The following is an 18,174-nucleotide window of genomic DNA, read 5'->3' on the forward strand; positions in this document are numbered from 1 at the left end:
ATGTCAGGATGGTGCATCCTTGTTTACCGCCCAAGTGCATGTCAGTGGGTTTTCGGGCGTGTACATCATGGAACTTTAAGCGGACAATTGGCTGGAGCCTCCGTGTCCTCCTCCTCCTCGCGGTGATTAAGTATCGTCCTCGGATAGGGTGGCCCGCAGCCCGGGAAGCGGTGGGCCTCCAGGGGGGACACAGCCCCGCCGACACCTGGATGGTAACTCCGTGAAACTCAGTCTAGACTCCCGCTATCGACGACTGTAAGATGATAAATACGTGTAGTTTTAAGCCCGCGACGTTTGTGATAACTCGTTACAGCAGCAATAGGAAGCCAACACAGCTTCTAGTGACATCCAGCTGGTTCTGGGAGGCAGGGGGATTTCTGAGGGAGGAGTGAAGGTGTGCAGGCAGGTGCATGTGAACATGAGCGACGGCCTAGTGTCCTCACCTGTGGCTGCTCCCTGGCCTGTTCCGGATCTCAGGGCCTGGTACAGCTGCTAGGAATATACAATTCAGGCCGGGTCAGAGGACAGAGTCACTAACTCAACTCCCTTTCACCGTGATCCTCATTCCTGCCATTGAATCGAGAAGTACAGAGCTGGCAGGTAGCAAATAACCTTTTCTGCATGAAATTATAGATACAAAACAAAATAAGTAAATTAAAGAGAATCTCGGAAGTCGAAGAGCTCAGAGTGTCCTTTCAGATGTCTCTTGACAACTAAGGACTTCACGGCAGCGGAGGATAATCGTAATTAATGATGATGACAGCAATAAAACTCCTAATACGCAGCACAAATACCTGATACTTCTATAAGCTCTTTCATCTTTAAGGATCCTGAAATGCTTCACAACCCGACTTCCAGGACATTATCAATCTGAAATCAGGTCTCTGCTTACATCTGAAATTCAGTTGTGCCCGGATGGGGATGGAGTCATCACCTGCCAGCTCATGTAAACTCTTTGGTATTAGCCCTTTACGTCCTTAGGGAGCCTTGAGGGCCGGGATCCTTATCCAGGGTCGCAGACACTTTAGTCTGGCTCCGGGGCTCTGGGATACAAATGCCTGATTTGTGAACTCTTAACCCACTTTTTCAAAGTAATGTTTCTGGAGCTTATCTCCCAGAATTCCAACTTGCCTGGCTTTGTGACTAGCTCCCTGTTGAGGCTCTTCTCTCCTGCCACCTGCCATCCTCTCTTTTGGGGAGCTCATCTCGGTGGCTTAACTCTTACCTTTGCGGGGCTGACCCTACACCTGACCTCCTCCCTTTACGCCAGGCCTCCAGCTCCAACTCCTGCTTGAGATTGCCCCAGGGGTATCCCAGGGTCACGGAACTCCCCAACACCTCTCCCTGCACACCGAGCCCTCTTGCCGCGCCTCTGATGTGGGTTCTGGCATCGTTCTTTCCCACCTGTCTTCACTGCTCAGCCCCTCCGCCAGGAGCCACCTTCGGTTCCTGTCTGCTGTCCACATGTCACTGCCCAACCCATACCTAATCCTGTGGTCACCATCACTGCAATGTCCTGGCATCTGTCGCCGTTTTTCTCGCCTCCGCTGCCCTGGTTCAGTTAGCTCCTTGTTATACCTGCCCTTGACTGTCCCAATAGCCTCCCAGCTGCTCCCCCTCATTTGTCTGAGAGTTACCATTGGACGAGAACCTTACCTCATCCATCTTCACATTTCTCACAGTGCTAAAGGACTCACCTCCACAGGAGAAATTCAATAAACATTCTTTTTGAATTGAGTTGCTAAGACCTCAGTCCCTACAAGGATATTTTGTTTTATATATACTGATGTATTTTGGAGCAACAAAGGTAAATCAGGGTTGTATTTTATTTTTTTTAAGAGTTGTATTTTAGCTGTATCCAGTGAGTGCCCTCTTTTTAAAGGATTCCAGTAATAAATCCTAAAGTTAGAGAATCATTTAGTACCTACAAACCTATCTAGTTCTAGAGATAGGATAAGTTTAGAGATTCTTACACTGGTTTTTCATGAAGCGGTGCACATCTGGCTTACCCAGGGAACTAGCAAATTCATCACAGTATTACAAAATGTACAAGCTGGATTTTGCTAGTAAGGACAGTGCCTGTACTGACCACAGTGGAATGGGGCTAGGTATTTACCATCAGGCCAAGCACATGAAGTATGACTGTCCAGGAGGCAGATGAGAGCCCCTGAGTTAGACCATCAGCAGTGGATGTCAACCTGGGGGTTTCTGACAAAAGCGGTCAAATGAGTTCTCAACTTTGCTAACAGGTGTGACCAGTGAGTGAAGAAGCGAGTCGGCCATGAGCCAAGGGCCTGAGGAGTGAGGCAACAGGAAGCCTCCAGGGTAAGATAAAGACAGGGGCCCGAAGTAGACATACAAAGACTGAATTTCGGTAGACCTGGAATATTTGGTGTCCATCAGTGAACAAAGTACTGGGGGAGGGGCGGGAATCAAACTTGGTGAGGAATAATTAACCTTACGGGGAGGATAAAGCAGAATAGGTTGGAGAAATGAAAAGCACAGATAGTGTTATCTATGAAATCTCCATAAATAAAGATTTCTGAATTATAGTTATTTTAGAAAATAAATGTGGCTTGACAGAACAGGAAAAATATTGTCAATTTGTTTAAAAAACAAACAGCAAATGGGGATTTCTAAAATTCCAGAATATGGATCTCAGTGGCTAGACGAAAACGAAGAGGGAACAGGTGACTGCATCAGTGATGGATGGGCCTCCCATCAGTAATCCTACACTTGGAGTGAGCTGCGTCAGAGCTAGCTGAGGTAGAAGCAGGACACAAGTACTGGTTGTTCTTCCTAAGGAAAGGAACTGCAGAAGCTAAGACAGATTTCTGAGGTTTTGGAATTTCTTTTGTAGATGTCAAGAGATCAAGAATGTAATTATAAATGGGGGTAGTCATTAGCTGGACAGCTTTTCTGGAAACAAAATACAGATTTTTATAGGAATTCCTTATTGGTGCAGAGAATACAGCCATCTATAAATGGATACAAGAGAGTTTTTAGGACAAACACAAAAAATATTTTTAAATAAGGGAAAGTATATAGTTAAGTATATTCACATAGATTTTATGAATCTTTAATTATATTGTTCTAATCAGGATCTAATCCTGAGAACTTTCAAGGAACAGTAGGATGTTGGGAGCATTATAGTAAGTACACAATTACTGTTTCATTAGATATGAAATGCTCTTGAGGGGATAGCAACCAAGGAAAGAACACAGGCTTCAAGAGGAATGCTATACGCCCCCGGGGGCTCCGCATGGGATCCTATGAAGTATGGAAAACATACAGTGGAATATTTGAGAATCAACTGAAGAGACTGAAACTTAAAGCTCCTCTGGTTAAGTCCAAGGAAGGAAAAGGGCAGGAAAGGCCAATGTGATTAAGGAAGGATATAAAGATTAGTATGAGGAGCCTAAGAGGGAGGCTTAAAATATATAAACAGTGATTTAGAGATATAAACTATTTATAAAATACAAGTAGTAAGAAGTTCAGAGGAAGCATTATAATGGGACATTAGTGCTAGCATCCCACTCCATTGTGATCGCGGTAACAGCAGAGAATGCGAGGATATGAAAATTGGAAGGGATCTTAGGGAACAGCCTCTCCTCTTACAGGTCCAGGAATGCAGAAAGAAAGGGACTCGCCCTTAATTTGCTCGCTCTGCATCTTCTTATCCTGGCTCCCACCAGTCAAAACAAGGAACAAAGAAAAGGAGGAGTGGAGGGGTAGGATTAGAGCTCTGGAGGTCAGAGGATCAGGACAGGGCAAGATCAACTGGCTCTAACAGCACTGGAGAAGATGAAGGGTTGGAGTTGGGAGGATCTAATTTCCTGCCCTGGGAGGGGAAGTGTGAGAAGGTGGTGAGAACAGCGATGGGAGAGAAAGGGGACAGTTTCAAGACCCCCAGTGCCCACAGATGGAAATGAGGGAAGCTCTAACTGGTATTTATACACATCCTCTGATGACAGATCAGATTCCTGAGGTCTGGAAAGTGTTACATAGCATTATTCTAAACAGGGCTATGAGATAGAGCAAGCAATTATGGGCCATTTAACTTAACATCACTTACAGAAAAATATTAGGAAAAGTTTGCAGAGGGGACAACTCGACAAGCATATGGTAATTTGATTAGAAACAGGCCACATGTTTTTACTGAAGGAAGGTGTTGTTTTAACTAGCTTGTTGGACTTCTTTGAAGTTATTGCTTTCTCAAATCTGGATTTTAACTCATGATTTCTCTAATATCTATAAAGGATGGGGATACACATAAAGTATAAACAAAAACCAATCACAATCGAGGACAGTGGAAATACAATGGTAAGCAAAATGAATGCTACGGCAAATGACGTAGCAAGGAAAAATTTTAATTCACATCATCTAGTAGTATTTAAGTCAAGATATTTTTCATGGAAGATATGTGATTCGAAGTTTGGTCTGTGAATGTGTCCCCTGTGCCCTTTCCTAAAAATGCTCTGCAGAAAAAAATGATTTTTATTAGTTTCACTTAAAAAAAAAAAAAAAAAAAGCTTAGCTTAGCTTTTTTTTTTTTTTTTTCACCCCCTTAAGTGGATTGACCTTTTGGTGTGGTTAAAAATTTGGCACATTAGGATGAATTTCTCATTAATCTAACCTTTGTGAATTTTCCAAGTGAAAGATTTTCAAACAAAACAAAGACATCTTCATAGTTATTTTAAATTAAGCAATAAATCAATATAATTTTTCTCATATTTGCATATTTCCATACCACTGAATAGCTACTGAAATCTTCAGTAACAGAATCAGAAAGGATGAAAATCAAGATAAAGCAAGAATAAAAATATCAAAGTACTTATGAGTGTTTGTCTGAAGCCTTTCTTATACTTTGTTACCTACTTTTTACCGGGTAACCTGTACAATGCACCATGTGTCACTCTACTTTTCTAAAGTTACTAGATTGAAGTAACTGATCCATACTTCTTTCTACCTGTACAACCTCCACGAGGGTGGGGAGGGTGTCTGTTGTGCTCATGCTGTATTCCCAGGGCTTAGCACAGTGTGTGCTAAATATTTTGGTGAGTGAATGAATAAATAAATAGCAATAACAGCATCAAAAATGGGTATTTTACTGTACGCCAGACACTATTTTAATAAGCATCCTGTATAACTGACTGTTAATTTTTCAACGCTTCTATGAGCTTTGTGCTCCACTATTAGTCCCATTTTTAAAGACAAGGAAACAGAAGCAGTGAGAAGTTGAGTAACTTGCCTAAGGTCACGCAGCTACTCACTGACACCTCATGAACTCAGGCAGTCTGGCCCTGGGGCCCACACTTAAGCACCACACTACTTGTTCTCCGTGAATGAACGCAGTCGCGACGGGTCTGTGTATAAGTGGCTGCACGCAGAGGAAATTACACGCAATTACACGCAGGAGTTTGAAGAGGCACAGAACTCAAGTGTTAACGTCACCATCACCAGATACTGGAATTCGGGGAGCAATGGGAGACTGAAAGACTAATTTCTAGGATCAAGATCTTCACAGAGGCAAAACTCTCCAAAGGAGACACAGAGATTTATAGGTAAAGAACCAGAAGAATGTGACTCCATTCAGCTCTAATTGGAGCTCGAGTACTTAGCTCAGAACAAAACCTTCCAAGACTTTCCATGTTGGTAACAGGAGAAAGATTTAAGGTTTTGTGGTGGCTAAATCCATGAAGATAAAAATTACTGGACCTGTGCAAATTTGTTCTCTACGGCATCTTGGTGGCCTCTTTCGGGTTAGTGCTGCCCTATGTTGGGTAAAGAGCCTTTTAAAAAACTAACCTGAATCTTATTAAAAAAAACAGCAACGGAGAGTTCTATTTTCCTTTAACTGTATTGGGATATTGATACCCTGAGACCTGATATGTTCTTATTACTTTTTTTTCCCTCCAAATGTTCTTGATTTTTTTTTTTCCTCCCATCAGTCATTCTGGAACCATTTCACGCTCTAAGCTTTTGGCTTTGAAGTGCCTCGTGGCTCTTGGATGGTACATGATTAAAGCTGATCAGGAGATGAAACTTTTAAAAGAATTCAAGGAAGAAAGGAAAAAGCCTCTGCCACTTGCAAGACAGACTTACGACACTGAAATGGGAAGGATCCAATTAAGACACAGGAGAATTCATGTCCAGCGTACACCGAGTGCTGACAGGCCTCGGAGAAGCTGGCGCTTCTCGGGACTCCTGCTGAAAGACTCTAGATGTGTCGGCTATTGGGGCCCACACCTAAGTGAAAGCTCATTTACAAGTCAGTCTCCAGTCCTGGTCACCTTTCAACGGGGAGAAGACTATCGCCCCTAAGGCAATTCAACATAAGTCTGTCAGGCGGGTCCAAGTTTGGGGAAAACTCGCTGTCCTGAGGAATGAGGTTAAAAGTTTAGTCTCACTATACAAGACAAGCTTGTCCAACAGAATACTGAGTTGAAGTGGGGTGAACAAAATTAATGCAGCCTCAAGGCTTAGAGAGATGAAATGCAGTTGGAAATCCCACCTCGACAGGGAATCTGGGGTGAGAGCTCCATCAGTGCAGAAATAACGCAAGCATCTGGAGCAAGAAGCCACTCTCACGTTCAAACGGCATTAGTGTAAACAGAATCGCAGAACAGGTATGATGACAACATGGGAATGAACAAAAGAAACGAGAGGAGGGATGCAGCGTGGGGCAGGAAAGAGGGGTTGATATGGACTCCAGGGACCGGCTTGTTAGTCCAAGGGTCCTTTTCCTGTTCAGCAAATTCTTTTGTTCTGTGTCCTTATCAATCCCACACCTTGCCTAAGTAAGAATGACAGACAAGCCATTCTTAATGACTTCCTAGCTTTTGAAACTATTTTGGTGTCGGAGAGAAAAAGAACCATGTTTAAATTGTTACAGGGATTGAGGTTTCTGTTGGCCCAGTAAATTTTCCACTTGGGGGTGACCATTTTCGTTAGCGAGGACAGAAAGAGATTTGTCCATTTATGTGATGTGTGCCACGTTCCAGAAAAATGACACCCTTGCGGCACCTCTTTGGGGGCAGGAAGCAAATGCGGAGAGGCTAGGGGGCTCCTCGGACAGGCATTCCTTGCTGTGTCAGCAGGAGTGTGCTGGTATCTTCCTCCCCCAGAGACGGAGCACATCCTCTCCTTGGCACACCCACTTGCCATTAGCACAGGGAACCATTGTTCACTGTGTGTCAAAGACCCAGCCGCACCCTGTGCCAGGACAATGCACTGACTCTACAGCCCTCGTCTTTGAGCACTGCTTATTTCCTTTCCTTTTTATTTCCTCCTCTGTGTAAGAGTCCATGAAATGAAGTTTTTTCTTTTGTTTAAAACAATACATTTCAAAGGGTGGTTACTGATGACATAGTCACTTGCAGCCTCTCTTCGTTGGGGTTTTGCTAATCTCTGAGAGACTGTGCGACGGATAGGAATTTGGTTCAAAGCACAGACAAAACAGGTTCTATTCTCACGGCTCACGTACGTTCCATTAAATGACATCTGAACGTTTCTTTCTGAAGGTCCTGCTTTCTATCATCTTTAGATTATATTTAACATGTTGGGTTTCGTCACCGTAGTGTGAAGATAGCCCAGGTTAAAGGGACAACATCAAGCTAGAAAGTTTTATAAATTTAGGAAAAGAGGGTGTTATGTTCTAACAATCCATAGGTCATTTCTCAATACAGAAAATTTCTACATTCATCTGCTCGTCAGTCAGTGTTTATGAAGCACTTACTTACTATATGAAAAGAAATGTCCTTATCCTCAAAGAATGCACAGTTTGGTAAAAAGAGAAGGTCATGTCAACAAATGAAAACAATAAACTATAATAGGTGTTACAGCATAATTACGTAGAGCCTACAGCGTAGACACAACGGTGCTGGTAGTATATTGACCAGAAAAGGATTCGTAGGCAGCGCAGCACGTGACCTAAATCCTAACAAATGTCCAGGGGGCTCGCTTACGGCTTAGGCGCGTGTAGGTGCATGTGCGTGTGTGCACACGTGTGAGTGCATGTGTGTCTGGGCAGGCAAGCAGCCCTTCCGATCCCGAGGGCCTGCAGGGCCTGGAGGGCCCGGGGAGCCACGCATCCTGCAGGTATCAGGGATCAGCTATCAGCACTAATAATGTGAGGAGACTTGCCTTTGACAGAAGTCTCCATTTCTCAAATCCACTACTTCCTTGGCTCAGGGAAGGAGGATGTCATGCTCTAACAATCTGTACGTCATTACTTCACACAGAGAACTTTTGTATTCATCTACTCATTAGTCAATATTTGTCTTCCTTCATAAAGCAATGGGTTTTGTGGTGAGAATAACATCTCAAATTCAAGGCACTGTATTCTGGTTTGGGACCTGCTCACCGAAGGATGTCAGAGAACCCCGTGGAGAGCTTTGAGATCCGCGGTGAGAATACCTTCCCAGCTAGCCAGCCCACACATGGCCATGCCCTGCGTGGCCAGGGGGGTCCTTACCACTTCAGTTGGTCGATAGTACTTGAGATCCACAGTCACGTGAATTTTGCCGGTCTCCTTACATCTGCCCACCTCATTTTCATTCTTCCCTTCCCACCTGTAAGGGAGATAAACACTTAATCAGCCTCTAATTGCTTGGGAGCATTTGCCGTCCTGGAGTCCCTCAGGATGGCTCAGCCTTCTCCCTGCAGGAGTGTATAAGCTCATTAACCACAGGAACACAAGCTGATGTGTAACCAGGTTATCAGGGCAAGCATGACTTTCAAAGCCTTTCCAGATCTGTTTCAGGAGGGCAGGGCTTTTTCCTTTCTTTTTAAGAAAATCGTCATGGGTCCAGAAGTGAGACTTTAGACATGAACAGATTAGCCAGAATGAGGAATTGGGCAGCCTTCAGGGATTTCAAAGATCTTGTACCTCTTTAGACTATTCTTGATAACATCAATTACTATGAAATAATTAATGTCTTCTGTCTCCCCCTTCGTTCTTTATTTTTTTAATTTGTGGTGATATTTTAGGGGTATTTATTGTAACTTCAATGCATTCCACTTGGGAATAAGTTTCACACCCTAAATTAACCATTTGTCTCATCTTTATCTTATATATAAGCTCCTTTGTTCTACTCAGCAGTAGGCCTCATTAATAAATCTCAGATGATTTAAACTCCAAAAGGTACACAATTGGTTTACTGCCTGCTAAGAGAGGGTATGTCAGCATCTCTGATTTAGGTACAATGTTCTTTGCACTTAGGTTTTTCCATCCTTAAACATCTACAATTGGAAACAGTAGCCCCCTAGAGTCCATAGGGTGGGTTGTGCAGGATACGCTCATAAGCTTCAAGACCTGCTTGCTGGGATTGCACTTTATGTTCTCATTTTTAAAGAAATGAAAGTACTGGTTTAGTGTTAACCTCTGGATTTCTATGATCTAATATCCAAACAACAGATGATACTATAAAATTAGAATTATTTTTACAAATGAAACTTATCATCCAAGAAAGAAAAGAAAGTGCAAAATAATGTTTGACTTCAATGCTTATCTTCGGGAACTAGTTCGCTCTATCAGTTGGGGATAAATCATATGACAACAGGACAATTTTGTGTGCTCCCTGGACAGAGTCACAGTGGGGATCAAAGGAAAGAAGAGAACATTAAATTAGTTACTTGACTATGACATTCACACATGCCATTGCAGATAAACATTAACTGCTGATCATGGTTATATTTTGGACACAGGTTGTGTATTAGAGACATAAAATGCCCTTACGAGATTTATTCCTGAATGGCCATCTGAATGTTCTATCCTCAGTTTACCTTTTTCTAGCAGAGGGATAATATTTTATCGTTGGAAAAAATTAGTTTATAAGCACATTGAATCTGCTGACGGACTCAAGGCAAATACAAAGAATGTCCCATAACACACAGAGAATTATAGTTTATGTTGAACAATGTAAAACTGTACAATTGGCATTTTTCTCTGACTTTTATATTAATTAGTTGCCTCAAAAAGGGGTGTTTGGTAATTGATTTATTTGATTTAATTTCTTACTATTGATTAGACTAATATGGCAGGATCAGAGCTATGTTTTTGGAAAATTCACATGGAAATGGTATGTGGATGCCTTTAGAGCATGCAGACCAAAAATACTATAAAATGAGAAAACCTAAAGTGCTGATAAATCTTGTACATCTCTTTTTTAAAAAAGATTTATTTATTTCAAGAGAAAAAGAGAGTAAGAGAGCACCTGCGCACGAGAGCAGGGGGAGCAGGGGGAGGGGCAGAGGGAGAGAGGGGATCTCAAGCAGACTCCTTCCTGCTGGGCGTGGAGTGTGCGGGGGTGGGGGGGGCCTCAATCCCATGACCCTGAGATCATGACCTGAGCTGCAACCAAGAGTCAGATGCTCAACCGACTGAGCCACCTAGGTGCCCCAACCCTGTACATCTCTTAAGGAAAAGACCAGATCTTGGCAAATATCTACTGTAAGGGAAAATAACTGGTAAAATCATCGTGTTTTTTTTTTTTTAATTACCTATTTAATCCCATGGTTCAAGTGGCTTTCAGAAAGGCTATTTGGACCTCACAAGCATGTTTTATTTTTGTTCACATTGTATACCCACCAAGGGAAACCAGCTCAGCATGTGTATTCTTGACAGTATCTCCCACGAAACCAAAAGGGTTCACAAAACTACTGCTCATAGTTCTGCCGTCGTCCAGTCTGGTGGCTAGGTATGTGATCCACCAGGGGTCTACCCACGGGAACACCGGCCTTCCTATTGACAAATCTGCACACGCCACCCACTTGAGAACAGGAGATTCAAATCTATTTTTAATTGATTTTTTTTAAGCACACATGAATACACACACATTTAAGTTGCTAAAGGCCTGGGGAAGACCCCGAGAGCTTTCCCTGCCTGGGGAGGGGACGTGGAGGGCAGGAGAGGAGTGAGGCGGAGCCAGGGTGTCTCCAGAGCAGGGGCTGACAGGCTGTTCCTGTGAAGAACCAGGAAGTAAATAATTCAGGCTTTACAGATCACATACGGTCTCTGTTACAGATTCTTCCTTTTATTCTCCCCCTTGTTTTCTTCCCCCTCCTTTTCCTCTTCTTCATCATCATCTTTTTCTTTTTTAACTACCCTTTAAAACTGTAAAAACATCCAACAGGTTGCATTGCTGGACCAGCCTGAATTTTCCTGTTTACTACTGATTCTCTTTGACTGCTCCGCAGCCAAATGCTAACATCTGGGACTTTAACAGTAGTTGAGATGGGAAAAGATTGATGGAAGGAATCTGCAACATAGATTGATAGATTGGAGTTTGATGCCACTTGGATACCTATAGGTATAAGCTTCGGGCACACAGGCCTCCTTGGCCCCTGTCTGAATACTGTCTGTCGGGCTGCCACCTTGCAAATGCTATCTATGGTCCCAGCCATCTCCAGGGCCATGACCCTGCCCCCACAATTAATATGGTTGCATTGAATGATCAGCTGTAACCAGGAAATGGCTCAAAGCAGAAGTGAGTTGGCAAAAACCACTTTGCAATTTGCACTAGGTCTGCATGAGGGCCATAAGGCAAAGTTTCGGCCAAGGCCCAAAACACATCCAGTTACAGCAATACACGAAACACTTGTATTAACAAGTAAAAGGTAACAGCTAACTTGTCCTAACAAGCAATGTTATGACTCAAAGCAGAGCTGGGATGTTAAGACAGGAAGGTGACTTGGCAGGGAATAGAGGATTCTATTCTAATTCATAGAATTGCTACCCACCAACTTAGATCAGCAGGTCTCTGAGCAGAGACCCCGTATGATTCAAAATTTTATAATACATTGTCCCGACTCCCAATAAGCATTACATTGCAACAGAAAGCATTCAAGAATAATGGAATCAAGCACAATAAGGCAAGATGAAGTGCTATTAAAATCTACTCAACTAGGAATTCCTTTAATGAACAATAAAACAAAGTCAACTGTATTAAGTCAAGTTTAGGAGACAGAGTTGGAGTAAGGGAGGGGACGATACACTCCTTCTAGCAACCTGATATCACAAAAGCTCTCAGGAATCATTTTAAAAAAATACTATCTTATTAGGACAGATATGGAAATAGGAGGTTGCCAGAGGCTAAAGTTTAGAAAGTGACATAAAGTAGTCCCAGAAGAATGATTAGGTTCTGGATAAAGGTGGTAGTTTGCACACTTTTGCTCCTTCCTCAGTTTATTCTGAGGAATAAACTCAAAAGGGCTAAAAGAACAAGAAAGAGACAGGAGAAACCAAATTCTGGAAGCTAGAAAGCCAGATGGATGAGTGTTAAAGGACTTAGCAGAAGCCCTAGAAAACAGACTCCTAAGCCAGCACTGGGGAAGCTGAGAATGAACCCAATTTACACTTGCAGAAGCCCTCAGATGTCAGGAAGTGAGGGCGGATTACAACTCTCCCTGAGAAGCAGTGTGTGCCCAGTCCCCTCCCAGATTCCACATCACTTGGCAACTGGCTCACCCTCCCTGGAGAACAAGGTCCCAGGACTGAAGGTCACTGGGCTGGTGAAGGGTGGGGTCACCAGGGCGAAAAGGAGGAAGAATTCGGTGAAGTATGTGTGCTGCGTGCTGAGACTCTCCAGCAGCACGCTGGCAGCCAGGCACCTCTCCTTCCGGGCAGGAGGCTAGGCTCTTCCCTGGGCATCAGACATTCTCCAGCTAACCGGTCCTGTCAGGTCTCCCGACAGCGACACAGTCAACCAGCTCTAACCATGTTCTTAGAAACTCCCAATTAGGTTTTTAGGTCTTTCATCCGTTTTGAGTTTATTTTTGTGTCTGGTGTAAGAAAGGATCCAGTTTTATTTTTCTGCATGAGGCTTTCCAATTTTTTCCACACTGTTTGTTGAAGAGACTTTTTTTTTCTTCTTCTATTGGATATTCTTTCCTGCTTTGTTGAAGATGAGTTGACCATAGAGTTGAGGGCCCGTTTCTGGGTTGTCTGTTCTGTTGCATTGATCTGTGTGTCTGTTTTTGTGTCAGTACCACACTATCTTGATGATTACAGCTTTGTAATACACCTTGAAATCCAGAATCGTGATGTCCCCAGCTTTGGTTTTCTTTTTCAACATTGTTTTGGCTACTTGGGATCTTTTTTGGTTCCATAAAAATTTTAGAATTATTTGCTCCAGCTTTGTGAAAAATGCTGATGGTATTTTGATGGGGATTGCCCTGGATGTGTAGATTGTTTTGGGTAGCGTAGACACTTTAACAATATTTGTTCTTCTAATTCATGAGCATGGAATCGTTTTTCCATTTCTTTGTATCTTTTTTTCATAAGTGTTCTATAGTTTTCAGAGTACAAATCCTTCACTTCGTTGGTTAGGTTTATTTCTAGGTGTCTTATGGTTTTTGGTGCAGTTGTAAATGGCATCAACTCCTTGATTTCTCTTTCTTCTGTTTCATTGTTAATGTATAGAAATGCAATTGACTTTGTGCGTTGATTTTATGTCCTGCAACTTTGTTAAATTCCTGTATCAGTTCTAGCAATTTTTGGGTGGAGTTTCTGTGCTTTCTACACAGAGTATCACGTCATCTGCAAAGAGTGAAAATATGACTTCTTCTTTGCTGATTTGTATGCCATTTATTTCTTTTTGTTGTCTGATTGCTGAGGCTATAGGACTTCTAGTACTATGTTGAACAACAGTCGTGAATGTGTAGGCCCTCACTTTTAAACATGAGCAGAGAAACAAGGACTACCAGATAGATGTGTGGGGAAAACTACATTTTTGAAAGAGAAATCATAACAGATGAATTGAAAAACAGCAACTTGGGGGACATAGAAACAGGAAAGGTAATTAAAAAAACAAAACAAAAAAGACAAAAACTCACATATTCCACCATTAATACCTCCAGAGAGAAGAAAATATGCTAAAGAAACAAAAACAAGATACTATATAACAAAGGACAATCTGAGGGGGAAAAAAGAGATTTTAGAAATTGAAAAGTTAAAAATTCAAGAGAAAGATGATTTTGGAGACAAATTGAGGAAATTTCCCAGAAAGTAGAGAGAGAAAAAGAGAGAGAGAGAGAGACATGAAAAACTAGAAGGAAGATAAGAAAATCAGAAGATGGCCTCAAGAGGTCAGTATAATAGGATTTCCAGAAAAAAATGAAGCAGAGCAGAGCAGATAATTAAGTTAAATCAAGAAAACTGATCAGAGCAGAAGAACATGCATTTCCAGACTGAAAGGGCCCAAGAGAGTGCCCCAAATAATGGATGGGACCCACATCACATGAAATTTCAGACGCTCAAGACAGAAAGACTGAGAGACTTTGAGAGAGAACACAGAGGGACAGGGAGTGAGAGTGGCCCTCAGCCTCCCGTAGTAACACTGCAAATTAAAAGGCAATAGAGCAATGCCTTCAAAACCAACAAATATAGATCAGCTGCCTTAATTCTGAGGACAGAATAAAGGTATTTTCAGATACACCTCGTCAAAAATATTTGCCTTTCATGCACTATTCTTAGGAAACTAATTAAGATTTTGCTCCATCAAGGAAAGAGTCTCTAAAAAAGATGCCAGGAAATAGAGGACCCAACTCAAGAGAGTGTCTGAGAGAACCCTCCCAGATGAGCATGAAGGCAGGTCGCAGAGTGCTAACCCTCCATCAGACTAGATGGGATGAGGTCGGAAGGTTCTAGAGGCCCTGCTAGAGGAAGACGTGACTGATAGAACAACCCATGGACCTGAACCCCTTCAAAGGCGATTTAGACAGCTGGGACAAGGTCTGGGGGAAAAAATACAGAAAATAAAGCAAAGTGGAAAAAATACAGAAAATAAAGCAAAGGAACACAAATAAGAATTATTAGCTCTATGGCAAGCAAATGACAATTGTACAAAGAAAAAAATAATTGTAGTTTACTGGAAAGAATACCATAGATCAGCCATGATAATGTAACACTGAATAATGTTAATGTTTAATAATGATAATGTTAAGCTAGCCACAAATTACAACATAACAATAGAATATTCAGAGAATGAAGGGATGGGGCAATGGGAGGAACAGCAAACAAAACCATCATTTTAAATAAGAGGAGGCCAACAGTAATGCCTAGAAGGGGATAAAAATCAAGAACCAGCAATAAAAACATGCTACTTAGCAACACGGAGGGAAACGCCAAAGTGATCAGTTAAAAGAGCATAACGGGGTGCTATAGAATTTCCAGAAAGAGAACAGAAAGACAGAGAGGACAGTAATCTTTCTTGGGGTAAATCAAGATAATTTACCAGAGCGGAAAAGCATACATTTCCAGATGGAAAGTGCCCAAAGAATGGCCCAACCACAGCAAGAGCTGTGGAAATGCAGAAAAGGGGTGGATGGCAGGAGACCGCTGGGGTTTGTGACAATTCCAATGATTAAAATTTAAATCGTGTGCTGGTGTAACTGGAAGAAAGAAACGACAAGGAAGGAAAACATGACACAAACTGCTGTCTCTGACCACGACCGTCCCCAGCAGCTCCCTCCACAGGGCCCGCAGAGCTCTGCCCCAGGGTTCGGCGCCCCTGCCTCCTCCCCTGAAGACCCAGTGCTTCCTCCACAGCTCCTCCTCCTCCCACTGTGCAGGAGCTGATGCCATGGGGCCTGATGGCTCAACACCCCAGCTCCCAACCCACCAACAGAGGAGAACACTCATGGGGCAGGTGGATCAAGTCTGCAAAGACCAAGGAGGAGCCACCGGGGAAGAAGCAGGCAAACTGTAGAGCGTCTGATCCCAGAAACTGCGGGAAGAGGTGTGTTCACCAAGGGAAGGGGAGCACACCAACAAGGCCAGATGATGGGGAGACGTCAAGGGCTGGAGAACTGAGACAGGTCCCTGGGGGGGGAGGGGGGGCGGAGGAGCTGCTTTGATGACGTGATGGGGCAGAAGGTGGACTGAGGTGCAGTGGAGGGAGGGGAGACAGTAAGAAGAGGCAACTCTTTGGTACATTTTGAGAGAGCAGGGGAAGGAGAGGAAGGAGCAACGTCTGGGGGAACGAGTGTTTGCAGGGGTGCATTGTTTAAAGAGGTAAGTTTTCGAGAATGTCAGGATGTTGTTGATGGGAAGAAGCTGTGAAGGGCGGCTGAGGGCAGAGAAGGGAGAGGCAGCTGCTAGTTTCTTGAGGAGGGGAGAGAGCGGCAGCCCAAGGTCGGGAGAAGGGCTGTTCCCGGAGGGGAGTCAGGAGACCGGTTAGTGGGAAAACAGAGGAAGATAGAGTATAATTTTTTCTTAAAGATTTTATTTATTTGAGAGAGACAGAGAGAGAGAGAGATCACGAGCAGTGGAGGGGGCGGAGGGAGAAGCAGACTCCCCGCTGAGCAGGGAGCCCGATGCGGGGCTCGATCCCAGGACCCCCGGGGTCATGACCTGTGCCGAAGGCAGATGCTTGACCGACTGAGTCACCCAGGCGCCCAGGATCATAGTATTAATCACAAACTTTACTCTACTTTCTAAAAGACAACACCAGTGTAGAGGTCGTACCACGAACGGATGAGGACTTGCGTCGTACACAGGACAACATTGCTTTTCAAATGTAGACTCCTTCGTCTCCATTTCTGCTCTGTCTTATTCCATTTAATTTATATTAATAATGATGATTGTTATTAAAGAAGGGGGTTCCAGCTCTTAAATGCCGTTCATGAATGATCAACCACAACAAAAAGTGAACAATTTAAATCCATGGCACCGCTGTCCCTGTCACTTGCTGCAGTAACGACTGCCTTCAGCACAAGGGCCTCTAGCGAATGCCAGGCCAGGCGGCGAATCCCGCACCCAGAGGCAGGCCCGCGGTCCGGTCTGCAGTTGATCCGTGGAGAGAAAGGAGTTTAGGTGGCTGAGCAATTCTGGGAAGGCCATCGGATGGCACCCCTATGTCACACAGTTGGAATAAGCAGATGGGTGTGGAGCCCTCTTAAAAGGTCACTGTCATTTTCATCGGGGATGCCCCTCCCAGGCAATATTACCAGTAAGAGTTGTTGACTGGTTAATGTTTTCCTTGCTTTCTTCTTTTAATCAGTATCACTGAGACTTAAATTGTACTTTCAAAGCGTCCATATGCTTTAAGAGATCATGTTGGTGCGATTCATTCAATGAAAAAAAAAAAAAAAAAAGCTTTGTGTGGTCACGTCTGATGAGGGCAGCTCGAGAGCTCAGATAGGAAAAAGCCCCGAGATTGTTCTTCTCAGCTGTAAAAAAGGCAGCGAAGGGAAGGTCAAACACATCGCCAGTTTTTAAATGAGCCTGGGGGTTTCTGTGCGGTCTTCGCATGGATTGCTAACCATGCTCTACCCACCAGCTTTATTTTTATTTATTTTAACTCTGCTGGGGCGTCCTGTCTACCCTTAAGGAATGCAGGTGGGCTTTCTTCTGTTTTACAGGAGTAAGTAAGCAGACCGAACGGAGGTCTGACTAAGGGGCTGTGATGGGAAGGTGCAATTTAAGGACTAGTGCTTGGGCTCTCCATGCGTCTCAGCCACAGCTTAGGGCCTCCATCATTTGTACCTCTTCTCCTCGCCCAGCCTTATCTATTCATCTTCCCTGCTCCCATTTCCCAGCAATCTTTGCTGAACACCTAGTAAGTGCCTACTAGGAGCACCGACCAAGCTAAGCTGGGTGCCAGAGACACAGGTATGAGCAAGTAAGATGGTCTTTGCCCTGAAGGGGCTTAAAGTCTCGTGGCAGATGACAGTAGAAGGTAGACAGGGTGCTCGTAGAGGACTGGGAGGGCACCTAGCAAGACTTGGTTGAGCGTAGGATGCTGGGCTGGGGAGGATGTCTAAGCTAAGACCTAGAGAATGAGTGGGAAGTGCGGCGAAGCGGAGGGAAGAGTAGGTGTGAGTATCTCTCAATATGCCCCAATGTGGTCAGGCTGGTCCAACCCAGTTCACCAGCTTGCCCATCGCCCACAGACAAGTTACTAACTCCTGCCTCCGTGCCTTTTCTCATGCCATTCCACCCACTTGGAATGCTTTCTCTCTTCTTAACTACCATCCATATCTGCCACGTTGGCCAAGAGCCTGCTTGAATCCACCTTTCTGCAGACATTGCTCCAATTGTGATCACGGCGATACTACTTCAGTGCTGATACGGTGGATTTGCACAATACCAACATCTATTTGTGTATGTTTGTAGGTAACGTGTTCTTATCGTCAGGCAGTTAGAGCCGACGCTTCTCAAAGACAAGGAAA

At 43.7% G+C, this 18,174-nt stretch overlaps 1 protein-coding gene across 2 annotated transcripts in view; it reads right to left on the reverse strand.

Annotated features, from left to right (window-relative positions):
* Positions 1 to 18,174, reverse strand: part of GMDS (GDP-mannose 4,6-dehydratase) — a 574,940-nt gene that overhangs the window by 75,617 nt on the left and 481,149 nt on the right. For both annotated transcript variants that reach the window (XM_038584010.1, XM_038584011.1), the window contains exon 9: positions 8,477 to 8,573. In XM_038584010.1, coding sequence (XP_038439938.1) covers positions 8,477 to 8,573 — 97 coding nt within the window. The remainder of the gene's footprint in view (positions 1 to 8,476; positions 8,574 to 18,174) is intronic.

The sequence above is a fragment of the Canis lupus genome, chromosome 35 (genome assembly GCF_011100685.1).
Source record: "Canis lupus familiaris isolate Mischka breed German Shepherd chromosome 35, alternate assembly UU_Cfam_GSD_1.0, whole genome shotgun sequence".
Lineage (NCBI taxonomy): Eukaryota > Metazoa > Chordata > Mammalia > Carnivora > Canidae > Canis > Canis lupus.